We start from the raw sequence: 25,581 nt of genomic DNA, 5'->3' as shown, positions 1-25,581 counted from the left end.
CTATACGTCAGCCTGATGTGTTTGATGTCTTTTGAAAAATGAGGACTTCTTACCCAGTGACAGAAGGAGTACTCAGATATTTTACTTATGCAGAACACCACAGCGTAAAGATGCTGTTAAAATTAAAAATCCTGCATTCAAAATCTTACATAAGTAATATTGCAAAAGTATTAGCACAAAACTATACTTATAAATACTGAAACTATTTATAAGTATACTGCAGAGTAGGCCCAGAATATTATATATCACTGGATGATAATATTAATGGATTATTGTGTTCATCACTTTAATGTTACAGCTAGTAAATGTGAAGCTAGTAAATTATTTGAATCTGCAAAGTAACTAGTCACTCATGTTTTAAAATAAATGTAGTGGAGTAAAAAGTAAAAAGTACAGTATCAGGGTGTCAACAGGTATCAGACAGTTAAATTTAATGCTATTTAAAAACCCATTCAAGACACATTTTACCAAATTTAGGACAGATTTTTCGACAAATCGTGTTTTACTTATTTAAGCATCGCAGGTAAGCGTTGCGGGCAGGTAGCATATATGTGGTCTTGTGGAGAGGTAATTGTTATGTGGGAATAAATCTACATTTTGCCAGCAGGTAAGCTCAAGTATGAAATAAAATGACAGTATTATAGTTTTTTAAAGATTTGCAAGGTCAGAAGTGTGGACTTTTACATAGAAAGGCCTCACTCATTTTCACAAAAAGAAATTAAAAAATGGATAAATTAAATTAGGTTAAATGTTTGTGGTAGTTAAGACCTTACAAATTCAAATTTAAGACTATTGATTGACTTTAAGGCCTTAATATTGTAACAAGACATGTGTAAGACGTTTTAAGGACCTGTGACACCCTGAATATTGGCTTCCAAATGCAATGAAGTACAAAATAAAGTAGCATAAAATAGAAATACTCAACACCTCAAAGTAAGTACGTATCAAGTAAACCTCAAAGTTATACTTAAGTAGGCTACAGTACTTGAGTAAATGTACTTACCTAAGATTATAGTGTTGACCCCTCCAAAGGGTCTGATAGAGTTAAAGTCATTCACTTACATTAAGTGTTAAGCAGGCAATGTGTTTTTAGGTGTTTGTGTAATCAGAAGACATAATGTCAGTGGCCCAGGACGTGTATCTCCCCAGTAGGCAATGAGGGGCCTCTTCTGCAGCCATATAAATAGTCCTCAGGCCAACAGGAGCCAGGCACAGGAATTCAGGCAATGCAATGACAAGGCATTTTCAGTCACCAGGCTCTACATCTCCCCACACCTTCTTGGGGAATATGAAGGTAGTGTGTAGCATGTTCAACCACAGGGAAACAGGAGAGCGCAGACGCTGTGGCCACACTGACGTTATGTAACAGAGGAAATGAATGGAAAGGTCAGAGAGGTGAAGTGGAAAAGTAGTTTTACCTCTATAATGTAATAAGCTGTGTATAGTTTACATATGTCCCGAAACAGGTTGGAAGTTTGTGATCTTTATGCTGTTGTTTCAGAAAGATACAGAGGGATTTGTGCAGCAGGTTTTGTTGCTTGATCGATGGCGTATTTTGCGGCAGTGCCAGCTCCTTCAGTGACATGCTCTCAGTATTGTCTCTGCAGTTGGGGAAAAAAATAAAAAGTGCAGTGACTTCCTGTGTTGGCTCTTGAGTGTAGACACTAGATGGCAGCAAATGATATATGTTTCAGAACAAAACTGAGCATCTTCTGGAAGTTCTGGAAGTGTAAAAGATACCCACATGGTGACATATTAAGAAGTACATTTGCCAGAAGTGTTAATCATCTGCATCTGTACTGAGATCTCATATTAGCTGAAGGAGAAACCCAATGACAGGGCTTTCTCTGCTGCTGATGTATGGAGTATAAATGAATACAAGGCTTATGGCTTCTGCTACACTGAATTACAAAATGTTTTATTTACGATTTAAGTGCAATATCTGCATTGCTAACTGTAAATATTTGTGGACAAATGCCCAAATATCCTTATTATCTTTCTAAAATTATACATCTCACACTCATGTCTCTAATTCTCACCTGCCTAGCTTCGTGCTAAAATACTAGCATGCAGCAAATAAAAGCAGTTTGTCAGCTAGGTATGACTGACTATATATTGTGCATGTGTGTCTGCAGGTGTGTCTCATCTTTCTTGTCCTTCTTGGTGGTTAGACCTATTTTCATATTCATATATGTTTTGCACGATTCACTGGAAAGTTAATGACTTCTCTTCACCCTTTGTTTCCGAACAACCTATCCTTTAGAGTTTGCTGCACTTATTTATACACATGTGTATGTGTAAGAGTATAAGAGTATGGAAAAGGTTGAATCAAAATGGCGTATTTAATTTCCAATGGACAACACTTTTGATGCAGTTTCCAAGCAGCTGACACACCTTTTCACCTCCTCGTTCACTCAGGCTAATAAGTTGTTGCTGAGCTGATGCCAGCATTTTGCACGGCAAGTGAAAGAGACATTCCTGGTGGTCGGGGCGCTGGGCGCGGTCTTCCGTGGTCAGCCACAATTTGTCTCGGCCGGAGAGTCTTACAGTGCTGAGTGCCTGGTATTCTTCAGTATATCCTCATGCCTCTCACACACACACTGTTTTATGCAATGCTCTGTTCATAATGATGCATCTCTGGTATTGGGATGCGTGTGTGTTTTATCCTTGTGGGAACCACTTTGTGCATTTTTTCAGGCTGAGATCATTTTGGCCTCTTTTTACATCTTCAAGGGGCTAGTTTTGGGTTAAGATTAGTTGTTGGCATGAGAGAATAGGGAATGTATGCAGTCAGTGTTAGACCCTTGTGTGTGTGTGTGTTTGTGTTGTCAAAGAGAGCATTTCTAAACAAAATTGATGGTGTGTGGTCTGGTTGTGCAGAATACCAAACACGCTGCGGGTGCCTGATGACTGATTTCTCACTATTTCAGTGCATTGCAATGCAGACAGAGAAAATCCATCTCCAATTGTGGCATGCTCAGCATGCTATTTTAGGCATTTCGTCTGATGCTCTTCCATGTCATTACCCTAACTGCTTGGTGTGCAATCAAGGCATCTCAAGACTTGGAGTTGAATGAAGAGAGATGGGCAGTTATGGTAAAGAGCAGCCTCAACTTGTTGGTTTCAAGTGTATACACAAAACCACAGAGGAAACATTTGGAACATGAGAGGCTGCCAATGAATTTTGCCATGAAATCTACACAAGACGGTGTCTCCAACATCAGGAGGAGACGACATTCCATAGATTGATGATGGAATTCGTTGTAACCCCATCTGAGCTAATATTGACGGACAGGATCACAGATGGCAGCAGACACAAAGACAAAAAGGACACCCACATGTACGTGTAATTCAAATATTTACTTTTCAAATTGTCTTTGTCTTAATTCTTCCTAAATTGTCCCAACTTTGGCATCAATTTCAAACATCTTTGTTCACAAGGATACAAAAGGCCTCCTACTCTTACAGACATGGTTCATTCCTGGATACCAAACCACTCTATCAAATTGTGGAATAATTCATTGTTCCACTAGCTTGGAAATCCAGACCCAAATCTAGAAAGATTTTGAGATGACTCGCTGAGCAAATTCAAATTGTGCTCTCGCGAGAACTCTGGATTTCCAGGGTATTGCTCCACAGCCAGAAGCTCCAAATCACTGTAATCTGAGCCTTCAGGAAATACCCTGTGCCCCCTCCTGTTCTTTACCTCCTCATAGGTTACCGGTATACCATCTATACCTTGTAATCACAGTTTTTGACAGATGTTGCCCCTGTTGTTTGCCAACTTAGTGGACAGACACAAGTGACATAAAGATGCCAGAGAGTCAAATAATCTAGTTTTATGTTTTATTTTTCCTGGTCTAGATGGTATGTAATTTTATGATTGTAGATGTGTTCATTTTTCAGCTCAGTTGCCAGAAGAAATGTTGGCATTGTATGTTTCTGCAAACCATGGATATGTTACATTTGTATGTTTTTTAGGAATCATATCAACGTTTGTAAAGTGACATATTTGATGAGCTGACTTGGGGATGTGCAGACCTCTGCAGACTACTGTTTGAGACCAAGAAACAACGAAACTGGTTGTTTTTTTCGAGAATTATTGCTGCGTTTCAGCGACTTTTTAGCGACCCGTGGCCATGTTACCACTGGGGATAGTGCCTTGAAAAGCAGTTGTTTTTTACTGAGACGTTGCTGCTTTTGAAACCAAGATTATGCCACTAAAACCAGGCATTTGAAGCCAAAACATGAAACATAACCACGTGGCTTTTGTGGCAAACCTAACAACACATTGTCATTATTGAAGCATGAAATCAGAACACATCTGCTGCATAATAATGTACAAATGTAACGTAGGCAGAGGGAGTAGAGAGTAGGCTGTCATCATGTCCCTCCTCCCCTCCTACTGCCTCTAATGGCATCCGCTAAAATCAGACTGTGGCACGTACAGTAACAACCTGTGAGAGCCGAGGAGTCTCTTGGCTGTCAATCATGTCAATCAGTGCCCGTGAACTGCGGTCAAATTGTCACACCAGGCAGTATTGATCAAATATGAATCAAGATTCTGTGACTGCATTGCCTATTTCATGCCTCACATGTTTTCAGAAACATATTTTAGTGACCGTTAAGCTGTAAAATTAGAAAGTCAGGCCGGGCTGACGGACAGTGCCTGGTAGTCTGTTTAATGGTATCCAACATGGCTGCTGGGTCACTCATTGGGAAATAGGCAATGCAGTCCCAAAATCTTGATTCATATTTGATCAGCGTGGCCTAGTTTGACATTTTGCCCACAGTTCACAGCAGTTTTTGACACGATTGACAGCTGCTTTAGATAATCTTTGGCTTTGATTATGTTCACAGGCAGGAGGGCCAGTAGAAATGTTAAAAGGCAATGGAGCAGGCAGAGGAATTTTTGTATTTATTTTATGTTTCTGACAGATTATCTGTCTCATTTAGTGCTGTATAACTGTAGTTTCAGCAATGTGATACATTTATTTTATAATCTAAACAGTGAAAGCAACAACTTCATGTCAAGAAAACATATGTATGTAAAAGAAGCACAAGGATTTGAGAGAAAATGATAATTTGTAATGGGTTTGGTGTCTTGTTCAGGCAACCATTTTGGTTTCCCAGTTAGTTTCTCATTTCTTCCTTGAAGACTTTTTGACCTACGTTGACCTCCTACACTCACACACACAAATAAGGAACAGATGCAAACAGTGCCAGCCTGTTCTTTCATTAGTAGTTACTCTACCAGTGAACAGTTACGGTAGCCCTTCCTCCTACATTGTGTGAAACAGACTTAGGATGAGGTCATAGCAGGTGACCCGCTGCTGACTCATGACGTAGCCTGACTGTAATGCTGCCTGTTTGGCCTGTTTCAGGAAGCCCATAATTTTAAATTCTCCCTCATGGGCTCATTTGATCTCTGCAGGAGGAGGGGGAAGGAAAAAGCACTGGTATGTTTATACCTGCTTTTTTAGAAATTTTGTAAGCATGAGGTCATTTCATATTTAAGCTCCAACTAATGAGAGAAGCTGGAACGACTGTGGGGGTGCACTCGTACTTCAGATGAATACTACACGGGGACTATTTGACAGTCATTCCTGAAACATGAAAACATTCACACAAACTTTAACTACAGATACTGTATGGAGAGATTTAGCAAGTTGCTGTGAGGCAGTCGGTTTGACGTATTATTTAGTTCTCACCATGCTGATAACTGGAGTGTGTTCATGACTGCGTGCTATACGTGTACAAAGACGTGTTTAAGGCGTTAGTTCATTCGAGCTTGTTCGCTGAAGGCCGCCAAAGAATCTAGTGAGGTAACCATAAATAGACAAAGCAACTTTCATGTAATCTATATGACCAATGAATAGATGATACACCTTTGCACCACTAGTGCAGTCAGTGTCAAGTCTGTCTTACTGCAGATTTTACACATAAACACATCAGCAGTAAAACATTCAGATGGACACACGTCACTGCTATTCCACGGTGGTACGTTAATGGCAGTTGTGATGAATGGAGCTGTCCTGTCTAAGCCTCAGCGGTGGCCCCTGGCCCTCTTCTGGCCTGTAGACAGAGTGTGAAGTTTCACCCAACGAGGTGAGACTTTTCCTGCTCCTCCTCTAGCCTCGGAGACCAGAAGGCTCCTGACCTTGACCCCTTATCGCACAGAGAAACAAGACTCACACTAATCCATTTATCCTGTTTGTAAAAACAGCTATTTTGCGCATGCTTGCCTCCACCATGGACATACTATATTAAACTAGACAGCTCTGTCCACCTCATTTAAATTGTGACGTGTGTGTTCTTTCATTTTTCCTTTCAATAAATCTTGAGTAGTCAGTTAAAAACACTGCAGACTTGTAGGGTGAAACAAGGCCACACAGGAGTTTAATTAAAATGTTATTTCTTATTTTGAGCGGTACAGTATTTGACAAAAATTAAGCATGATCTTGTACATACTGAGTGAACTTTAGTGCAAATTACATCTACAGCTGTTAATCAGGAGAGTAAACCTCTAATGTCTAATGTTAGCTTTGCGCACAGACCATACACACAGCCAAAAAGATTCTGGGCTCATTGACAACACCATGTTGAAATCACATTTAGTGCTTAGTGGGTGAGTCTTGTAGACCGTGAAAAAGGATTTGCCACTGCTTCTTTTTTTTTATGTCCTAAAACATTCATAACAATGTTATTTGGATTTACTATATATATGACGCTGACACAATAAAAGAAGGAATGTTGTTATTCTGCCTGTAGTATTTGGCCAACCTACATAGGGTCACTAGACAAGAAAGGGTGAAACAACAAAGGGAGCAGTGTAAGAGTAGAAGGAAATGAGATTTGTAGAGAGTTATATAAGTGGATCAGTGACAGTTGAAGAAGTGGAATACCAGATTTAATATGAAGCATGTCTGTTGCGGACAAAGGCAGCAGTCATGCACGGCAAGAGGACGGTAATCTAAGACAAGCTCAACAGGAGGATGGGCAGAGGACACTCCATAAATCTTAACTCTGCACTAAAGCCTCTCCACACTACTGCTGAAGTTGGTTACCATTAACCAGCTCCGGCAAGCCTTGCATGGTCAGTGACACATGAACACTCAAACTACTTTCAGTCAGATCACAACAGCTCAACTTACTTGGGCCTCACAACAAGTATGGGACCAACAGCATCACTATTTCAAGTACAGGACACTGAAAACTTTGGCCAGGTAGACATTAGTTAAAGCTGGAGTGCGAACTTTTGTCTCCCCCCTCTGGCAATGAGACTAATCACACAAACACTGTCGACGTATGCCTCTATTGTTTGTCTTCACTCTTGAAATGTCGTTCAGGAATGTCACCACAGACATCAGACATACAACTCAAGTATACAGTGAAATACAGAGAGCTATCCCTGGCGGCGATAGGTATAATCAGTATTGTGTAAACTTATTTGGTAAGGGCATGGATGTAGCCGACATTCAATTATATATAAGGCCCAGATGCACCAAACCAACATCAAACTAGTGGAGAGGAGGGCCGACTGCATCGCCTCATGTCGTTTGTTTCTCGGCTAAAAAGCTGCACTTGAACACGCCACAAAGACTACAGCCAGCAGCCAACTAACACGACATTCTGTGCCTGTGTAAGAGGAACTAACTGTCCACACTAGCAGGCAGCAGTAGTCTGTATTCATCATCGAAAAAGGGAAACTGGATGAGGTTTTGAAAGAACAAATCATATTTACCGTGTGCTAGACTGCTGTTTCTGCTAAAGGGTTCAGTGGCTAAAATAAAGAATCTTACCTAATCTAATAACTTTGTCTCGATCTCACGCCCTCTTGACTTTGGTTTGTTTGCTGTCCTCACTTCTGTTTCTCTTCTCATGCACTGAGCTAAACTACAGAGTGATTTCATTCACTGACAGGGGACAGTCCTAGGCGCCAATTCAACATACTGAATCAGCTGAATAACAGTTGACCAGGGCCGATAAGGGCCGACTAGAGCCAATGATGCTGGACGCAAAGCAAAAACTAGGTCAAGTGACGCTCACTGACAGCTGACCACTGGCTTGGTGTGTCAGGGCCTTAAGTGTTCCGCACTCCAGCTTTAAAGTGGTCAACGCATCAGAGATCTGTCAGTGCTCCAGTTTACCTCTGAGACACAAGGGTCCTGTCTGTCTCTGTTCTCAGTCAGGGTTTGTAGTTTTGAGTCATCCGGGCCTCGGGGTCTGTTCCACAGCTGGGCTGTGAACAGTAAGCACTGGGTTACATTCCTCTGTTCACCTGTTAAATGACTCTCTGCTATTCATCATGCTTGATAAGGCATGGCCATTAGATTCAGCTTACAGTAATCTGCCTTTTGATGAGATATTTTAGGCTGTTATTTTTCCTGGACGTCGGATTCCTGCGCAGCTGCCAAAGAGCTGCGTTTGATGTTGAGCCCGATTCAATTACGTATCTTTGACAATATTGAAGTGGTGGAATTTAGTGCGTGCTGTTGTATGTGTTTGTGTGTCTTGAGTCTGTATAGGAATAGCAGCAGACTCTTTTGGCACTTGAATTTGTAAAATGCTTGTAGATGTGTTGTGCACTTGGCTGAGTGTTGTGTGAAAATCAGAGTCCGTGCAGGGATACTTGTTTTACGAGCATGCGAGAGGTCAAGTGGGACTCATAAAAACAAGCTCGAATCTTCCTTCCCATGTTCATGTGACAGGATAACAGCTGTGTGAATGTTAAACTGTCTTTCATAGAAACTCAAGATACGTATCTTTGTCCCTCAGTCTCTCAATGTTTGTCTTTTGCGTATCGCTTAAATAAAATACCCCCTTCAGTTCAGTTCAGTGCTGAGGCTCCTGATATCATTAGGAGAGATGGTTGGAGTGGGGGGTCTGCAGGATTCGGTTTCATACGGGGGAAAGAGGAGGAGGTAGAGGGGAAGATGCTCCATGTCTGGCTCATGTGTGTCAGATCAGAGCTCAGATCTTAGTCCATAAATTCAGAGTGTGGAGGAGAGGTCGCAGAGTTCAATCCCTGACTACAGCAATTTCAGCCTGTTGCCTCTGCTGCCTTTTTTTCCCTTCAGTAGTATTTTGTTGGCAGACGTTTCACAGTAATTTCTCGTCTTTTTCATTTTCAACGCAGCAGAATTAGAGTGTTACTGAGCTCAGCACTGACCAATGTGCATTCAGTTTGTGAAGTGTCTTATCAGTGTATTGCTCACTTAAAGGGACAGTTCACCCCAAAATCAAAAATACACATTCTTTGTCTTAGCTGTAGTGTTATTTTTCAGTCTAGATCGTTTTGGTGTGAACTGCAGTGTTGGAGATATCGGAGAGGGATGTCTGCCTTCTCTTGAATATAATAGAAATAGTGCCAAAAAATACATCTAAACAACTCAACAGTGATTTCTATTCAGAAATCATGGCCTACACCCGCCTACACCCGCCAGCCATATCACAGCACAGAAGGAACCGTGCATCTACTGCTAGCTCACCTAGCACTCACTAAGCTGGCTAATATTAAAGCTCAGCTGAAGAGGACATCATTAATGTTTACATCTCGCGCTGTCATGAGAAGAAGCCTCTTGTCCATGAGTAGATGAAGGCTTCCTTTTGTGCGGTGAAGCTGCTGGCAGGTGTAGTTCAGTAGAAAGAAAATAGTTACTACTTGAAACTGCTCACAACAAGGTCTGTGGATTATCTTGTGTAACCCGGTCATGATTTCTGTCAAGAAACATTACTGTTGAGTTTTTCAAGTGCATTTTTTGGCACTTTGAGCACCACAAGCTAAGCGCAATCTAGTTCCATTATATTCAAGGGAAGGCAGACATCTCTACGGCCTGTATCTCCAACACTCGGCAACTCACACGCAATACCGGTACAGGTAAGAGGACAAATCTGTATTTTTGATTTGGGGGTGAACCTTCCAGTTTAAGAACATCAAACTGGCTAAGATTTGGCTTTAGAACTGAAACTGTTACTAATGTTGAGGTGTACTATTCAACCACACACCAGGAGAGGAGGTCTGACTGTCATGGACGTTGATCGTTTTGCATTCTTGTGTGTTTGCATGTTTGTGGCAAGGTCGTGGGTGGCTGGTAGATGATGCACATTTGTTTTTTGTTTTTTGGGCATATTTACTTTTCCGGGCCTACAGATGGTCAGAAGTATGTCGCTTCCTCTGTATAAAAACTCTCAAGACAGAAATTGCACCCAGCTTATGCAAATAACAGGACGTCAATTACGACAGGACAGAGAGGAACTATCAGAAAGAGTGAGTATCTCTATGATGATAGTTAGTCTATGAAAGATAGAGCTGTACAGTGGGTGACTAAGAGTGTAGCCATACTGTACGTGACCACAGATCTGCGCCGTGTGGTTCAGCTATTGCATTAACTCCATCTAATTGTTGTTCCGAGAAAGTTATGATACATACCTTAAATGAGCACTCACACAGACTGTTATGTGGTTTGTCTGCAGCTGTAATTACTCAGGGACAGAAAGATCGATGATTGTGGCTGTGGAAGAAGCTATAAAGTTGTAAAGTGATGAAATCCGAAGCACACGATCTGATGTAAACCTCCTCTTTCAGTGCAGGTGTGAGCACATATGTCGAAACCCAATGCAGCGTGGATATTTGAGGAGAGATGTTGGTTTAATTAGGCCCATGATGGCTCCATAAAAATTAAATAAATCCTTCACCAGTCAGAATGATACCCATTCATACCCACAGCTAGTTTTTCTAATAAATCACAAAGTCATAAGTACCCTCACTGTTTGTCTCAACAATAGTAAGACATCTGATCTTGTTGGCTAGCACTTCCCTTTTGTAGAGGCTTCATGTTGCTGTTGAAAAATATGGGCTCATTTATTTTATGTGGCTGGTGTGTTTAATTTCGAGCTCTTCTGAATGTTGCTGTTGTTGGTTTTCATGCTGGATTTATTTGACAGTTGGGAGGACATACTGAGATCGCAGTATGACATCATGAGAGGATATAGTCTCTGTTTTTGTTAGTGTCATTTCGTCTCCTTGGTGCAAAAACAGAAGTTGTCATGACTACATGCCCCCATTTTTTTGTGATGTCAGCTGACCCTTGAAAGACCTTTTTAAACAACGAAACATTATGTGGAAGTGGGTGTCTGATTGAATATGCATTAATGTTTGGTTGGTGTGTGAGAGAGAAATTAATTTGATGTTGTTAAGTGTGTGTCAATGTTGTTTTGAGTCCATGTGCACCTGTGTATGTTTGTATGTTAATAAACCCAGGATGTTGCTTGGTGGGAGGAATTGCTTTATTCTTGTTGACTCATATTTTGGAAAGCTGCTTCCATCTGCACACTAAGATTTTTTTTATTCTTGACTCTCTCCTCTCTCTCCGGGGGGAGACCAGTCAGACAAAGCAGTGGGCCTGAGAAGGTCGCTGTCAGTCATTCAGTAATTAATGGGAACATCCAGAGACTGCAAAAGCCCTTTTTCTTATTAACCCATGTTTTATAGTCACTTTGGGGAAGTACGGTGCGTTTCATGTTGTTATCGCTACAAATGGGAGGGAGTTTTTTCACAAACCAGAGGAATTTGAATAAAAGAACCGCATGATTACAGTGTGTGCCTCTGGGACAGGACGTTGTTAGGTGTGTGTTCTTCTCATCATAGATTTTTATGCTGTACGATCTCACACACAGACACACACACCCAGTAACAAGCACCATAAATAATCCCATCTGCTACGTCCCAGTGGTATGCTCTCAGATTCTTCATTGACAGTGACCAAAATATCACTAGTTCTATGTGGATTAAAAGAATAATTCAGATTCTCTGATGTGGGGTTGTAAAAGATACTCATCCATAGTCAGCGTACTACCAACAGTAGATGGCAGTCTGCACATACCCAGTTTGAAAGTCGCAAAAGCCAAACAATGTACTGCTGTGGATGAGGATAGCAGCAAAACGTATTTTAGCCACCTAAAACTATCATTATCAATTTAAGTGTACACTATATTTAGAATATTTTATCCTCCAATGGGGAACGGAACTGAAACTTGTATATAGCCCTTTTACACAGAGATCGTGTTATAGAGTCGCTATGATGTCCCTTCTTTACGCAACAGTGGCATCATCCTGCCCCAGTGTGATGTTAGATGGCATGCTGGCATCCTGGAAGCAAAAGAGACGTGACAGACGTGACAGACGTGACATCTAACACAAAGCTTTCTAAATAATAACAATGGCATAACATGGCAAAAACAATTATTTACTGTACGTGTTATATGGCAGCTAATCTCTCCCTCTGCTCAAAGGATAAGGAGCTCCTGGACCTCATTGTCTCCTCGACTTGCGGACATTTTCAGCTGCTGTTCTTCTTCGAGTTAGCTGCTAACTGCTACTGCTGATTTTTAAATCTCTCAGACAAAACATTAAGTCTAGTGGCTTTGAAGAGAGCATAGGTAAGTTTCAGTTCAGTTCACTTCCCCATCAGAAAGGGCTGTCCGACAGTAAAGTGGTGAAAATATTCTAAATACACTGTACACTTGATATTTACTTCACTTGATTTATTTTATGTCGTCCACCGCAACACATTACTCCTGTGGTACTCCTGCCTGCCTTTCCAAACTGGAGGTGTGCCGACTGTCATTTACTGTGGCTAATACACTGACTATAGATAGCACTTCATACAACAAAACATCCGAACTGTCCCTTTAAATCCTGACTGGAGCCCCTGCAGAGAGTCAAACACACCACACCCTTTCATTCTGCTGTGGATTGTAAATCAGACACTAACTCCTCTGGCTCAAAACAAACCACAGATACCAGATTTATATTTGCTGACCAAGGTGAATCCAACATTTGGAGTGTTTGGGATTATTATATGGTCTCAGTTTGTCTGTGTACAAGATGACCGGTCACAGTAGCCATGACCATTTGTCTTGTACTTGCCAGGTGCTACCAACTCAAAGTGGTCTATTTAGATCCTGACTTACCCCAGCTATTTTTGTTCAGGCCTAACTGGGGTTTTTTAAGTGGCCTACTTAGTTCTGGCATGTGGGTTTCATTAAGTAAGGGCCAGTATATTCAGTGCCCTCTTTTTTTGTATCATGCTGTAGTACGTACTAAAACACTGTCATCTTTTATTTTCATGATTCCCCGGCCCTGTAGCCGCAGATCGGAGCCCCAGAGGTTTCCATGGTGACAGGGTCGTTTGGCTGGAGCCCAGGGTTTGCTGCGGTGCTTTTGATGGTCAGCAGACTGTGGCCTAGCCTTGTATAGGAGCAGAAAAAGTTTTGTTTTTTTGTTTGGGAGACAGATTCCACAAAGAAACAGCTAGAATATCCATGCCCTGGCCTTCGCTTGTAAAAATGTACAAAACATATCACATTAAATGAAGTTTACCTGTGTCCTGTGAGGGGTGGAGAGTTGCAGTGAGTTTGACAGTCATAGGAAGGATGTATCCTTGTTGTAAGGAAGAGAAAATCATGGAGACAGTTTGACCGACCGCTGGAATTATATGAATGAATTCAGTGTGGGCAGCGCTGAAACAGTTTTTGTCTTTTAATTGAGTCTTAAATGTATTTTTTCTGCCCTTCTGTCTTGTGTGGAATTTGGCAGTTCGTGGCTGCTCCCTCCCTCTCAGCCGCCTGCTCAGTCCGAGCATTGTGTGTATGTCTGACTGAGTGACTCAGAGTGGCAGTCCTGGTGTGAGAGTGTCAGTGGCTCAGTGTGTGTCATGCTGTCAGGAGGAGACGCTCAGTGTGCAACCTAGATAAAGGAAATCGTCAGTGACTTTGGTTTTAACTCAGCTGGGAGCAGCACGACAGCTCAGGTAAGTTTGAAAAATCTCACTTGGCAATTTCCTCTGCTGGTGTACTCAGGTCAAGCTTACGTGGTAATTGTTTTTTTACTCTGTACAGTCTAGCTATACATTGATTACTATAAAGGGAGATGAGCAAACTCAGGACACACTCACAATGAATAAAAGTACTGTCATGTGGGCGACATCTCATTGAAGCTGGCTAAGGATGTTTGTCTTTTTGGAGAACTTTTAGTTTTTTACTTTGGAAAAAAAGTGATGTTGCTTTCCGAACCGACAGCTGATGGACTGTGTGGCATTTCTTTTTGAATGAATGAATGAACCTATGAATAAGTTAGTCTATATTGTTGTTTGTGGACAAAAAGAAAACCCCGTATGACCCACTTCTTTGAAATCTATTGATTTCTGTCGGCCTTCGGACAAAAATGGCTGAAATTAATTTGTGTGTGTGTGTGTGTGTGTATGTGTCTGTCTGTGCATGTGTGTGTGGGGGCATCCCCATGAGTGCCGAGTTGTTTGTATTTGTAGCTCAGCTGCTGCATATGTCTGTCACTATTTTAGTTCTCTCTCTCTCTCTCGCTCACACACACACACACACACACACACACACACACACACACACACACACACACACACACACGATTCAACAATTCATTCCTGCACTTACATATAAAGTTGTTTGTTGATTCAAACTGCAGGAACAGTACATATGTTGTTCGTATGCATTACCTACTAATAAATTCTTCCTAACCACTGTACAAATTTTACATTTGTCATTACTACCCGTGATGATTCATGAACCATTTGCCTGCTTGGCACATTGACATTGACAGATCTGCTCTCCTGTGATGCGTCACTGGACACTGTCTGTTGATGGACAACATGACGGCAACTTTGCCAGTGTAGCCCACCCTCCCTCCCCCTTGGTTAAAAATTCCTCAGAGGAAAGGATTCTTTGTTGCTTCCGGTCAGAGCTTCGACTGTCATCTGCAGCTGTCTGCTGTCCGGAATATTCCAGTGAACTCTGACCTCTGATCCTGTGCCACCATTAACAGAGCTCCATCATCAGTTGGCTTCTGCTTCATGTATCATCGTGTATCTTCCTGCGTGTATCATCTTTAATCAAGACATTTGTGGCTGCATGCCTTTACAAACACGTAGCAGAGCACTTAGCTCAGTGTCAAATCTGGGATGCTAATATCTGTTTTTCTCAGATGACAACACTCAAACAAATAGATGCAATTTAGTAGAGCAAGTGTCAGTGTCATTTAATATTATGTAGTTCCAGGAAGCTCAAAATAATGACATACCAACACCCTTTCACAGCATTAAAACTGTATTTCACTAAAGTGATCCTTAATACAGACTGGTACACTGCCACTGCAAATGTTTGCTTGAAGCAGCACTAATCAGCTTTTTGGGGGGCAAAACAACAATCACAATATCACACAAGTGTTTGGCATATTATGCACGAATTACGTTCATATGGTTAATGTGTCAGCAAACACATTGAGCACATTTAGTTAATCCTTTTCAGGGTTGCAGGGGGCCTGAACTGATCCCAGCTGACCTGCGGGAGGCAGGGTAAAACCTCAAGAGGTCACCAGATAATCACACACACAGAGACAAATATTCACGCTCAAATTCACACCTATGCGTAATTTAAAGTCAACAATTAACCTAACCTTTGGACCATGGGAGGAAGCCTTAGAACCAGGGGAACGTACGTTACCATGAGGAGAACGTGCAAACTCCACACAGAAGGGACCCGACCAGCCAGCAGGTCCAGCCACAGAACACTATAACACAACCATCACAACTCCATAAATATAAATATAACAGGGTCTTGCTATATGTGCCACTATGTTCACCAGCTAGTTGCCAACTTTATCTGTCTGCTATTAGGTGCTGAGCAGATGGTGTGCAGTGCATTTATTAGAGCAATTCCACGCCTGCTGCAGCTGGTAAAGATGCTGATAGGAGCAGATACATGTACAAATGAAGCTGATGGGAATGCCATTAATTTTGCAGGCATTTGGTCATAAACCAATGAACCAATGAAATTTCAGGGAATCACAAACTTAATAAAAATCATCCTAAGGGGTACATGAATGTGTGCTGTGCCAGATTTTCTGGTATCGCATCCAGCTGTTGAGATATTTCACTAAAAGCCAAAAATATCGACCTGCTGGTGGCACTAAAGGGAAAGTCAGAGGATCAGGATCAGCCTTCTCTCCTAGAAGTTAATAATTTGAAACAGAAAATATGTTTTGAGGGAAACGTAATGCCAAGAAAGTTACGTTTTCTATTAATAATGACAAAATGTTGCTTATTAACGTGCCTGGCAGGTCGCAAAAAAATGTTGATAGTGAATATATCCGCAAATCTTTTTCACTGACAACCATTTTCAGTTGTTTTTTGTCACAATAGGCAATCTCACAGAGTATCCACTTGTAGTGACGACATTATTTTTTATTACCTTTTTATTAACATGTACCTGAAACCACGACATTTCCCAAACCTTAACCAAAGTGCATTTGTTGACTCAATCTAAGACAGTAGTCTGGACACCAACCCAATGTTCTAGTGTCAAGGTCCTGCACTTTGTATGTCTGCTCTCGTCCCCAACCACCTCATTGTGAAGCATACGCTTTACATCAATGTAGTGTTTTTTTACCTGAAAGGAACATTGTCTCTGAACAGAATCCAAGCAGCGATTAAGGTGCCACAACAACATAAAATAAGGCAGCAGTTTAGTAATATACAAACTAACTAAACCCCAACTAACAGTTATCCTAGTCGACCAATAGTCGTCATTTAGGGCCATTAGTTGAGTAGTCGCCCGCATGTTTACGATATTAATTTAATTATTAAGTTATATATTTTGGGGGCGGGGCAACACAATGGTTTGAGTTGAAGGTGTGAGAGAGAATACTATCAGTAACATTGTTAACACTGTGCTACATTACAGAGAAATACAAACCGTACTAATGAACCTTCATTAATATAGGCCTATATTTTATCTACAAGTGCACGTCACACACTGAGCGAGCCGCCTGTTAATGACGCTGTGGGCTAATGGGCATGTAGCTACTTCCATGTTTCAGATGATACGTCATGTTTGTAGTCGACCAATGAAGATGAGTTTACATATCACCTTGGGTTCGTCCTTCACCTTCTCAAAATGATCCCACACTTTGGATTTCCTGCCCGACATGTTATTAACTAGCCTGTGGAATAACCGCAGGTACCAGCCCTGGAAATTAACCTGACTCCTGTCTGACTGCTGAGCGTGGACACTTCCTGTGTCTGTCCTTTCAAATTAAATTCCCACATGGTCCAGTCATATAGGTTTTGATTTATTTTGACACGTTTTTTTTTTTCTGTGACTAAGCTACCATGATGACCTTTCTGGTCGACTAATGTTTGGTCAACTTGGAGACAGCAGTGGATGGATTTATCCTCTGGGGATGATGAATATCGGTACAAAATTTTATAGCAACCCATCCTACAGTTGTTGTGATGTGTCAGTTTGGAACATCCATCATCACAGAAACAGATGGTTTGACCGATATTGCCATCCCTAGAGCCATACTGCTAGCATGGCTAAATACGTATTCAGTTCTTTCTTCTCTGTTAAAGAGGACAGATATGTTTGCTGGACACGGCAGAAAGTCAGCGTGTTAAGTTCCCAGTTTAATGATGGGAATATTTTGTGGGTGGGTTAATGCTGCATTCAGTGGTACCAATATTGGTGCCATTGCATACCCGGAGGGCAGGTAAATTATGCATTATGTGATAAAATGGAAAATGACTACAATAAAGAGGGCTGTGGTGGGAACAAATATTTCGCAGCTTTATTGAGGCTGAACTCTTATCGTCAAGCTACATCCTTTGTCTGTGTCAGTCAGCATGCCTGGGAAAGAGGAAACCCAATATGCTTGCCATCCTGTGTTTGCATGAATTAGGAGATTGCTGCGTCGTGGATAATACAACCAACGTTGGTTGCCATAGAGTTTGGATAGTTTCAGTTGACCTCTATTGTAGTTTGTAATTTGGGATAAAGACAGCCTTGATGCCGCTCTTCTTGTCCAGTTGCACTTTGGTTGACTTCTGCGGTCCACAACCTAGAAACTGAGCACTAAGCAAACCCGGGAGTAAAATACAATCATGTCTCAGGAAGTATGCATTTAGTCTACCCATTCTTTATATCCAATATTGATTTTTGATTGACTTGTGGGTGTGTTTTTGCAACCTTGTATCCTGTCAAGGTCGTCTTTGTCAGCCCTGCTCCTTTCTTTTTCTCTTCGCTTTGCGCTCTGGCCTTCGCTCGTTTGGGTTTGTGGTGAAACTGAGCCTGGCTTCATAAAATTTTCCATCAACAGCAGCAAATAACAACAGGGTCAGATGAGGAGAGCGTGGCCCTCAGCACGCACTATGGAGGCCAGGGCAACGGGCTCTGGTATGGCCCTTCCCGCAGATTGCTCTCTTCTTCTATATGTGAATAGGTTAGTGAAGGGAGCACCATGAAACCGGCATCATCCTTCCGTTATTATCTAGGGCATCATCTGGCATCAATTGTCTGAACTGAGACGTGCATAATTGCTTTCTCACATGCAGAGAGCTGGTGACAGGCTGGTTGATTGTAATAGTGGTATGTTTAGTCACCGTCTTGGCTGGGTGCATAAAGAGGTGAGGCGTTACTCTGAAGTCTTTTTTGCATGCATGTTCTGAATAGTTGTGTTTTATGATGGCATTGTGTTAAGAGGAAATGGGTGGTTTAAGATACTTTCTGCCAAGAAATTTGTACCGTCCCTCAGTTTCTCAAAGCACGGGGTGACTTGCTATTCTAACACACCCTGCTTCCCCTCCAAATGAGCCTATTGATGGCCAAGTTCCTTCTACGCCGGCTGGACGGTATGTGACTCAACAAAGTCAACACTCCCCCACTGGAGAGAACGCTGCACGCTGTTTAGGTCTAGCAACATGTTCAGCACATTCCACAGAAATAGAGAGGGGATTAAATAAACATTACCGTCTGTCTCTAAATGAGTTTGCTCACTAATTATACATAATGGTAGATCATTAAGGTTGATTAATAAGGGGTTTTTATTGTTGTGCTTGTTGGGAATGGTTTGTGCTTCCTCGTTTATCTCAGTCAACCCTCAGAGGAGCTGATGAGTCCTGTTCCCTGCTTCTGTGTTTCGTCAAATTGTGCCCAAACAAATTTACATTTCCATTCCTTTTACTCCTACTGAGCAGATGGTCTGTGGGTTAAATGCAGCAAGGAGAGCCTGGTAGATCTTTCTGCCATAACCAGAATGGAAAACTACTGAAGACATTTAATTAAAAAAAAAACAACAACTTGTGATGAATGCCTGAATTACAACTGGAAATGCCGTATTTTATTTCTTGGGATCTGGACAGATTCAGGCCACCCTGTGGAAAACATATCCCCCTGCTGTTTGCTGGCCTCTGTTCACTATAGTTACACACCAAACACACACTTACAGACCCTCCAACAGTTTTAAATTCCCCCATCACAAAAACAATAGTCATTTCCTTTCATGATGTCGTGTACATACTGAATAAACCCTCTTCTGTATGTGTTTGATTCAACAATGTCCAAATGATTTTCCTGTATTGAGGGAGATTTGTATTGCGTGGTCCACATCAAACAGAGAGCATATGGCTGCAAAGTCCACAGTGAGCCATTTTGATTAATACAGCAAGTGACTTAAAAGAAACTAGGGAGGTTTAACCAACAAAAGAAACTTGACTTTCCCAAGCAAATCACCAGCAGACATGGCAGTCACCCAAACGAGTTGTTTCCCCTCTTCCCTGCCTGACTATAATCCGGAAAAATGGATTTCAAAACCACACAGACATATTGGTTTGCTCAAACAATAAATTTTTTATTCTCAATCGCCAGCTGCTGTCAGTTTTGTACCAAAGAATTTGGCTTGTGTCATGTAACTATGTCATGTCACACAGGATCCCTGTGTGTATCTTTGAAGAACAAAAACTGTGGTGAGTCACAGCTTAACCCCGAGTCCATTCCATGTACACCAGACAGTTACAGTGGACAACCAGCTCGACTTTAAATGATGACTCCCACCCTGTTCACCATGAATTTAAGCTTCTGGGTGGAGGTTTGTAGTCAGGGTTCCCACGTTAGTGAAATTCCTGAAGAAATTATGAAATTGGAAGAAATGTTTCTCAGCTCTGTCAGTCGTTTTCTCTGGCCTGTCTCTTCTCTTAGCCCCTCGTTATTTTCTCTCTCGTCCTCCATTTTGAAATTCCGTGTCATCAAACAACATCACCTGTCCACAACATAAGCGCATTGTGCCACAATAACAATCACCTGTGAGAAACACAGTGCCCTGTATATAGTAGTAAGGATTACACAAGGCTTTTGTGCAACAAATTGTTTGGATTGGATTGTTTCAGCCCTAGTTCCTGATATTACAAATTAAAATCTACTGCTACAAAACACCCACATTTGGTGCCTAAAAAGTTTTGTTGTTAGGTGAACAGTAGTCTGCATTAGTCCGAAGCAGACAGGCATCACACCTATGTCACACGCTATCCACCACTGCCTCCATCTCCTGATGACAAAGACAGCTCATATACCACGTCACGTAAGAAACGCTGACATGACACATTTGAAACGTACAAATGTAACATATCCGTGTTTTGCAGGAATGTACAATGCCAGCATTTTCCTCTGGTGACTGGGCTGACCTGATCCCTGTGTTGTCATAGCCTTTCTCTGTCTGGACTGTGTGTGTGATGCACAGAAAGCTAAGTGTTTGAAGCATGGCAGATGACTCTTCGCCTCCGTTCCCTTGAAGGCTGAGACACCAGCGGTCTCCCTACTCGTGCCATGAGCAACTCTTCATTATTCTCATGTCACGATCTGTTTCCTATCATTTCACACACTGGCCGGTGTCTGGGTCCGTGATAGCTACAGCCAAGTTTCCATTGTTTCACTTCATCGAGCGATAACACAGAGAAACTACCCCGAGGTGTCTATTGTACAAGGGGGGTTTGATATTAAAACAATGACAGAGAGAGCAGAAACTAAGTGACAAGCCTGCACTGCTCCACCTGTCACTGCCACTGATGAATTGCTCCCTGTGATCCTTCTCAACGATGATAGAGCATATAATTTTTCCTGTCTGACCCGGCCTGACTCATGCTCATTCACCTCCTGTTCCTGTTCTTGCCATTCATACATTCACTTTCCCCCGTCTCAGTCTCTGCTCCCACACCCACTCTGTCAGGTGTGAATCCTCGTCTGTTGTCTGAATACTTCGGCTGGTAGATCGCTTTCTGGAACAGTAGTTAGCCTTCTGTTTGACTGACACACCAGAGTGTATAAAATCAAGTAATGGCTATGCAGCAGGATGTTGGGAATTTTTATACAGCCCTCCAAGATAGCTGGAATGTCCTCAGGTCGGGCTTCCGGACAGACAGAGCAGCTGTTCTTCCGGCATTTAGGGAATTCCTGCCCCTCCTCCTGTCAATGCAGAGGTCGGGAGGTGAACAAGACATAAATGTCCTCTCTTTTAATAGGGTGCTGATAGGCTGTACAGTGTGTCAGTGGTGTGTGGGTATCTTGATTTGATGCATCATAATGCACTTTTAAAAGAAGATTAGTGCTGATGAACGCATCAAACAACTCCCACAAATCAAGACATTTGAGGCCAGCGTTTATGCGTGTGTGATTGTAGGAGATGGGTGGTGTGACCCCTGTTGTTTGATCCTGCACTTGATGTGGTACCATGGTGATGAGGGGTCTGCTTTAATCATAATACTTGTGAAGAGAGATGAGACAGATGAAGCTGGTCGCGTGGTAGACTCTCTCATCCCTCCTGGGACGCAGCTCAGGGAACAAAGCCGGTGTTAGCAGACCCCAGGGAGGTGGTACAAGGCCGAGGCGCCTGTCCAGACACACAGGCCTCTGATTGGAAGGAGGGAAAGGGTGTATCTGCTTCCCGTAACACGGCGTCTCGCCAGTGCCTCAGGGCGGCTGACGTTTGGCAGATATGGAATCTCAGACATGCCCAGAGGATGTGTGAGTGTGTGAATGAGTAGTTATTGGTGTTAGTTAGATTGGCAGGCCTCCATCTTGTTGGGAAAAGGTGTATTTAAGTTCAAGTATTTGTTAAAAAGAGTAATGGCCCTTGCTTGTCTGATAAGATTTTATTGAAAGGAAATATTCTTGGCTGCTGCTCTGTAATGAGATTTTTTTTTCTGTACTGGAGTATTCATTTCTTTTTGAAAAAAAGCAAAGTAAATATTCAGCCTAAAGGCAATGGTAAAAACATATCATGTATGTAAAGTGCTGCAGGGGTAACGTTTTTTTTTTTTTGTGTGTGTGTGTCGGCTAACCTGGAGGTTAACGTCACCATGATTCCCTCAACAAAAAGCCTGAGAAATTTTTCCACTGGGTTTTGGATTATTGTGGAAAGTAAGATTTATGGAAAACAAAAGGTTATGACACCTACATGTTTTAATCAGCAAGATAATCTTCACAAATGAACACAAATTTTATGATTTTTGAAACATAAATGCAAATGGCAGGAGTTCGCTATAAACAAACTACATCATGACCGCATGCCTCAACATTGCCACCACAACAAGGCTGTAAATCCATGTTCAGCGTGATGGCATTCTGTAGTCTCATGTAGCCACTTATTAGCAACTGCCTTTATTAAGACACTTAAAGGCTTCAAAATTCACGAGTGGGGTATTTACTGACGCATCTTATGTCGTAGAACAAACTGTAAAGTCTCTTTTTAAGCATGTGTTAACCACAGACCTTATTTCAGGCATCTAACCTAAAAGCTATTCCAAAAACAACGCTGACCTCAAGACAAGGGAAACAGGAGTGCTAAAATGCTAACTCACTTCATGGTTTTCAGGACTCATTCTTGCACCACTGTATTACGACCCCTTTCTTTGTTAAACTCTGGATCTCTGGGTCGAAAAGTTTACCATAAACTCTAAACAAAGTTATATGTTGCATTCTTATATCTGGTAGGACTGATGGTCGAACTAGCTAGTTTTCTCTGAAGAACTCTCTAAGGGAAAGTCAGGAAGAACTGAATGCACAGTTGTACACTGTGACTGTTCCAAAAATAACCCTAGCAACAGTAAATTAAGATGCTTCATTACAGGCAGTATATTCAAAAAATAAGTTTCAAATTATTTTAACAGTTTAAAAGTTTTTCTATTCTGGATAATGCTAGCTGTACCATATTTATTTCTGGATCAGAAAATGATTAAAATAAAAGCAAAAATAAGGCAAAGTGCTGCAACACTTAAACTCAGAGTAGAGTAGAAAAATTTCAATGAACTGATACTTTTAGAAAGTACTATGACAAATATGTGCAATATAGTTGTTTCAAACATAGCATATAATGTAGCAACATAGCACAGTTTGCTAAAGCATTAGCATGGAGCACCAGTACAGGTTACAGAGGGATGAATCTGATGCCTTCGTTCTCATTTACTGGATTACCAGTGTGTCTCTTCCCAATGCTTTATCAATCCAACTGCAGTTCAAGTGATTACTGTAAGACTCTCTTCAGGAATGCAAAAAAAAAAAAACAGTTGCTCTGATTGGTTAAAGTTTGTGATTCACCTCCTCCACCAGGTGGTTCTGTGAAGGCCGTGAGCTGCACAACTCTCCTGACATACAGATCTGGAGGGATGGTGACCTGCACACACTGGTGATTGCTGAAGCCTTTGAGGACGACACAGGACGTTACACCTGCGTGGCTTCCAACAGTATCGGAGCGGACAATACCTCTGCTGAGGTTTACATCGAAGGTCAGATGTTGTCATATTAAGAAATGATTGTATTTCTATTTTTAATGCATGTATAAAATTATAATGTTTTACAGCACAAAAGGAATATTGCTTTATGGCATAAAATTGGGCTGCTATTCTTCTAACACAACTGAGCTCTCAAGTCAGTGGATAAAGTTGGACGTGCTAAAAGAACAAGAGGCAATTTCCTTTTTGTACAGAATAAACATTTAATAAATAAAGTCATAACACAACAATTTTCCAAGGAATCTTTGAGTTTCGAACTCTCATTATTATTGGTATTTTTACTGTTGAATAAATGCCCTGTATCATAAAGAAATAACCAACACTGCTTTCTGTCTTTGTCCCACTGCAGGAGTTTCATCATCAGACTCAGACGGAGAGGGAGCTGTGTCAAAGTCCAGATCAGGAACTATGCCTCAGTACGTGTGTTTTTGCATGACCTCTTGTGACCTAGCGACCCAATGAACCTTGAACCCCTGAACAGGTTAACCGAGCCCCGCAGCAGCTAATCAGGTCTGCTGCCTTTAAGTAGACCCTTAAGGGACCCTTAAAGAGCCATAAACCCGACCCAGTACACAGGCCACAATCTAAATTATGAGAGGTGCAGAGGGTTAATATGGTAAAACAAAAAAAATCACCCTATCAGGATTGTCCCCTGGACTTATTTCCAAATGTTAAAGTTTGTACTCTCTTCTTGCTTTCACTCTTTTACTTTTCTTCCTTTTCTCTTGAATCATTTCCTTCTGCTTCATATGGTAACTTGTTAATTTGGTGAAAGGTTGGACCAAAGTGCACTTTTTTTTTTTTGGCAGATCCAGATGTGGAAGCAGGAACTTTTAAAAAGACCTAACATTACAAAATAATGTAGAAATTACTTGACTGACAAAAATGATGACGCACATGTTTATTTTTTCAAGCAAATCAGAAACAAGTTGCACATGAAAAATAACTTAACTTTTTCTATTGTAACAATAATGCATTTAAAGGATTGTGCATGCTGCCTGACATCACCCGCTCTGTGTTTCTCTCAATGTTTTTGATTATTATCTGTTATATAAATCTGCCTCCATCTGGCCTATTTCCTGATTCTCTTTCTGTTTACACACTGAAGCCAACATCACTGATATCATCTTAATTGCTGGGGAGACAATTTTCTTTGATTCAAGTATCATATTTTAACTAAAAGCATATCGAGTTGAGAAATGCCTCCTTTTTTTTCAGGGAAAGTTTTTTTTTGTCTGTGTGTGTGGGTTCTGATTCATGCTTTTTTCATTGTAGAGTTCAGAAGAAGACTACTTCAATGTCCCTGACGATACGCTCATCGTCACCCAAAACCCCCGAGGTCCTTCCTCGTCGCTCTACCCTGGTCCAGTCCCTGTCTACTCCCCCACAACGGGTAAGCACCTACAGCACAGTGCTGGACAGGAGATCCACACAAGCTCATAAAAGTGGTCAAAAAAGTGGAACATTTCTCTTCACTGACATGACGCCTTTCTGAATGGACTCAACCTTGTCTTCTAGATGCAGAGCCCAGTATCGTCACTGTATGGTGGTGAGGTGTCAGGTCCTCCTGTATTTACCAAGGTAAGTCTGCACACTACTTGGTCAAAAGCATATGGACACCCTACCATTTAGCCTCAGAAGAATTTAAGAGGTTGAGCACTGATGTTTGGGAATAAGATCTGGCTTGCAGTTGGCGCTTTCATTCACCCTAAACTGCAGAATGAATAATAAACTATTTCTTAGGATTTTTCTAAGCACAGAGGCACCAGCATGAAACAGTTCCCCAAAATGTTACCACAACATTTGTAGCATACCATCGTCTACAATATTTTGTGTGCAATAAACCTACGATTTCCCTTAATTGGAAGAAAGGGATCCAACCCAAACCATCAAAAACAGCCCAAGATACATGCATACTTACGTACAGTACATC

At 41.6% G+C, this 25,581-nt stretch overlaps 1 protein-coding gene across 4 annotated transcripts in view; it reads left to right on the top strand.

The window, feature by feature from the left end:
- Positions 1 to 25,581, top strand: part of palld (palladin, cytoskeletal associated protein) — a 71,078-nt gene that overhangs the window by 6,560 nt on the left and 38,937 nt on the right. For 3 of the 4 annotated variants that reach the window (XM_049587309.1, XM_049587308.1, XM_049587307.1), the window contains exons 3-6: positions 23,467 to 23,642; positions 23,998 to 24,064; positions 24,924 to 25,041; positions 25,167 to 25,229. In XM_049587309.1, the coding sequence (XP_049443266.1) occupies positions 23,467 to 23,642; positions 23,998 to 24,064; positions 24,924 to 25,041; positions 25,167 to 25,229 (424 nt within the window). Of the gene's footprint in view, positions 1 to 13,680; positions 13,815 to 23,466; positions 23,643 to 23,997; positions 24,065 to 24,923; positions 25,042 to 25,166; positions 25,230 to 25,581 lie in introns of those variants that run through there. The other variant, XM_049587310.1, reaches the window with a different exon arrangement.

The sequence above is a fragment of the Epinephelus fuscoguttatus genome, linkage group LG10, assembly GCF_011397635.1.
Source record: "Epinephelus fuscoguttatus linkage group LG10, E.fuscoguttatus.final_Chr_v1".
Taxonomy (NCBI): Eukaryota; Metazoa; Chordata; class Actinopteri; order Perciformes; family Serranidae; genus Epinephelus; species Epinephelus fuscoguttatus.
This window is presented reverse-complemented; position numbering and strand designations above follow the sequence as displayed.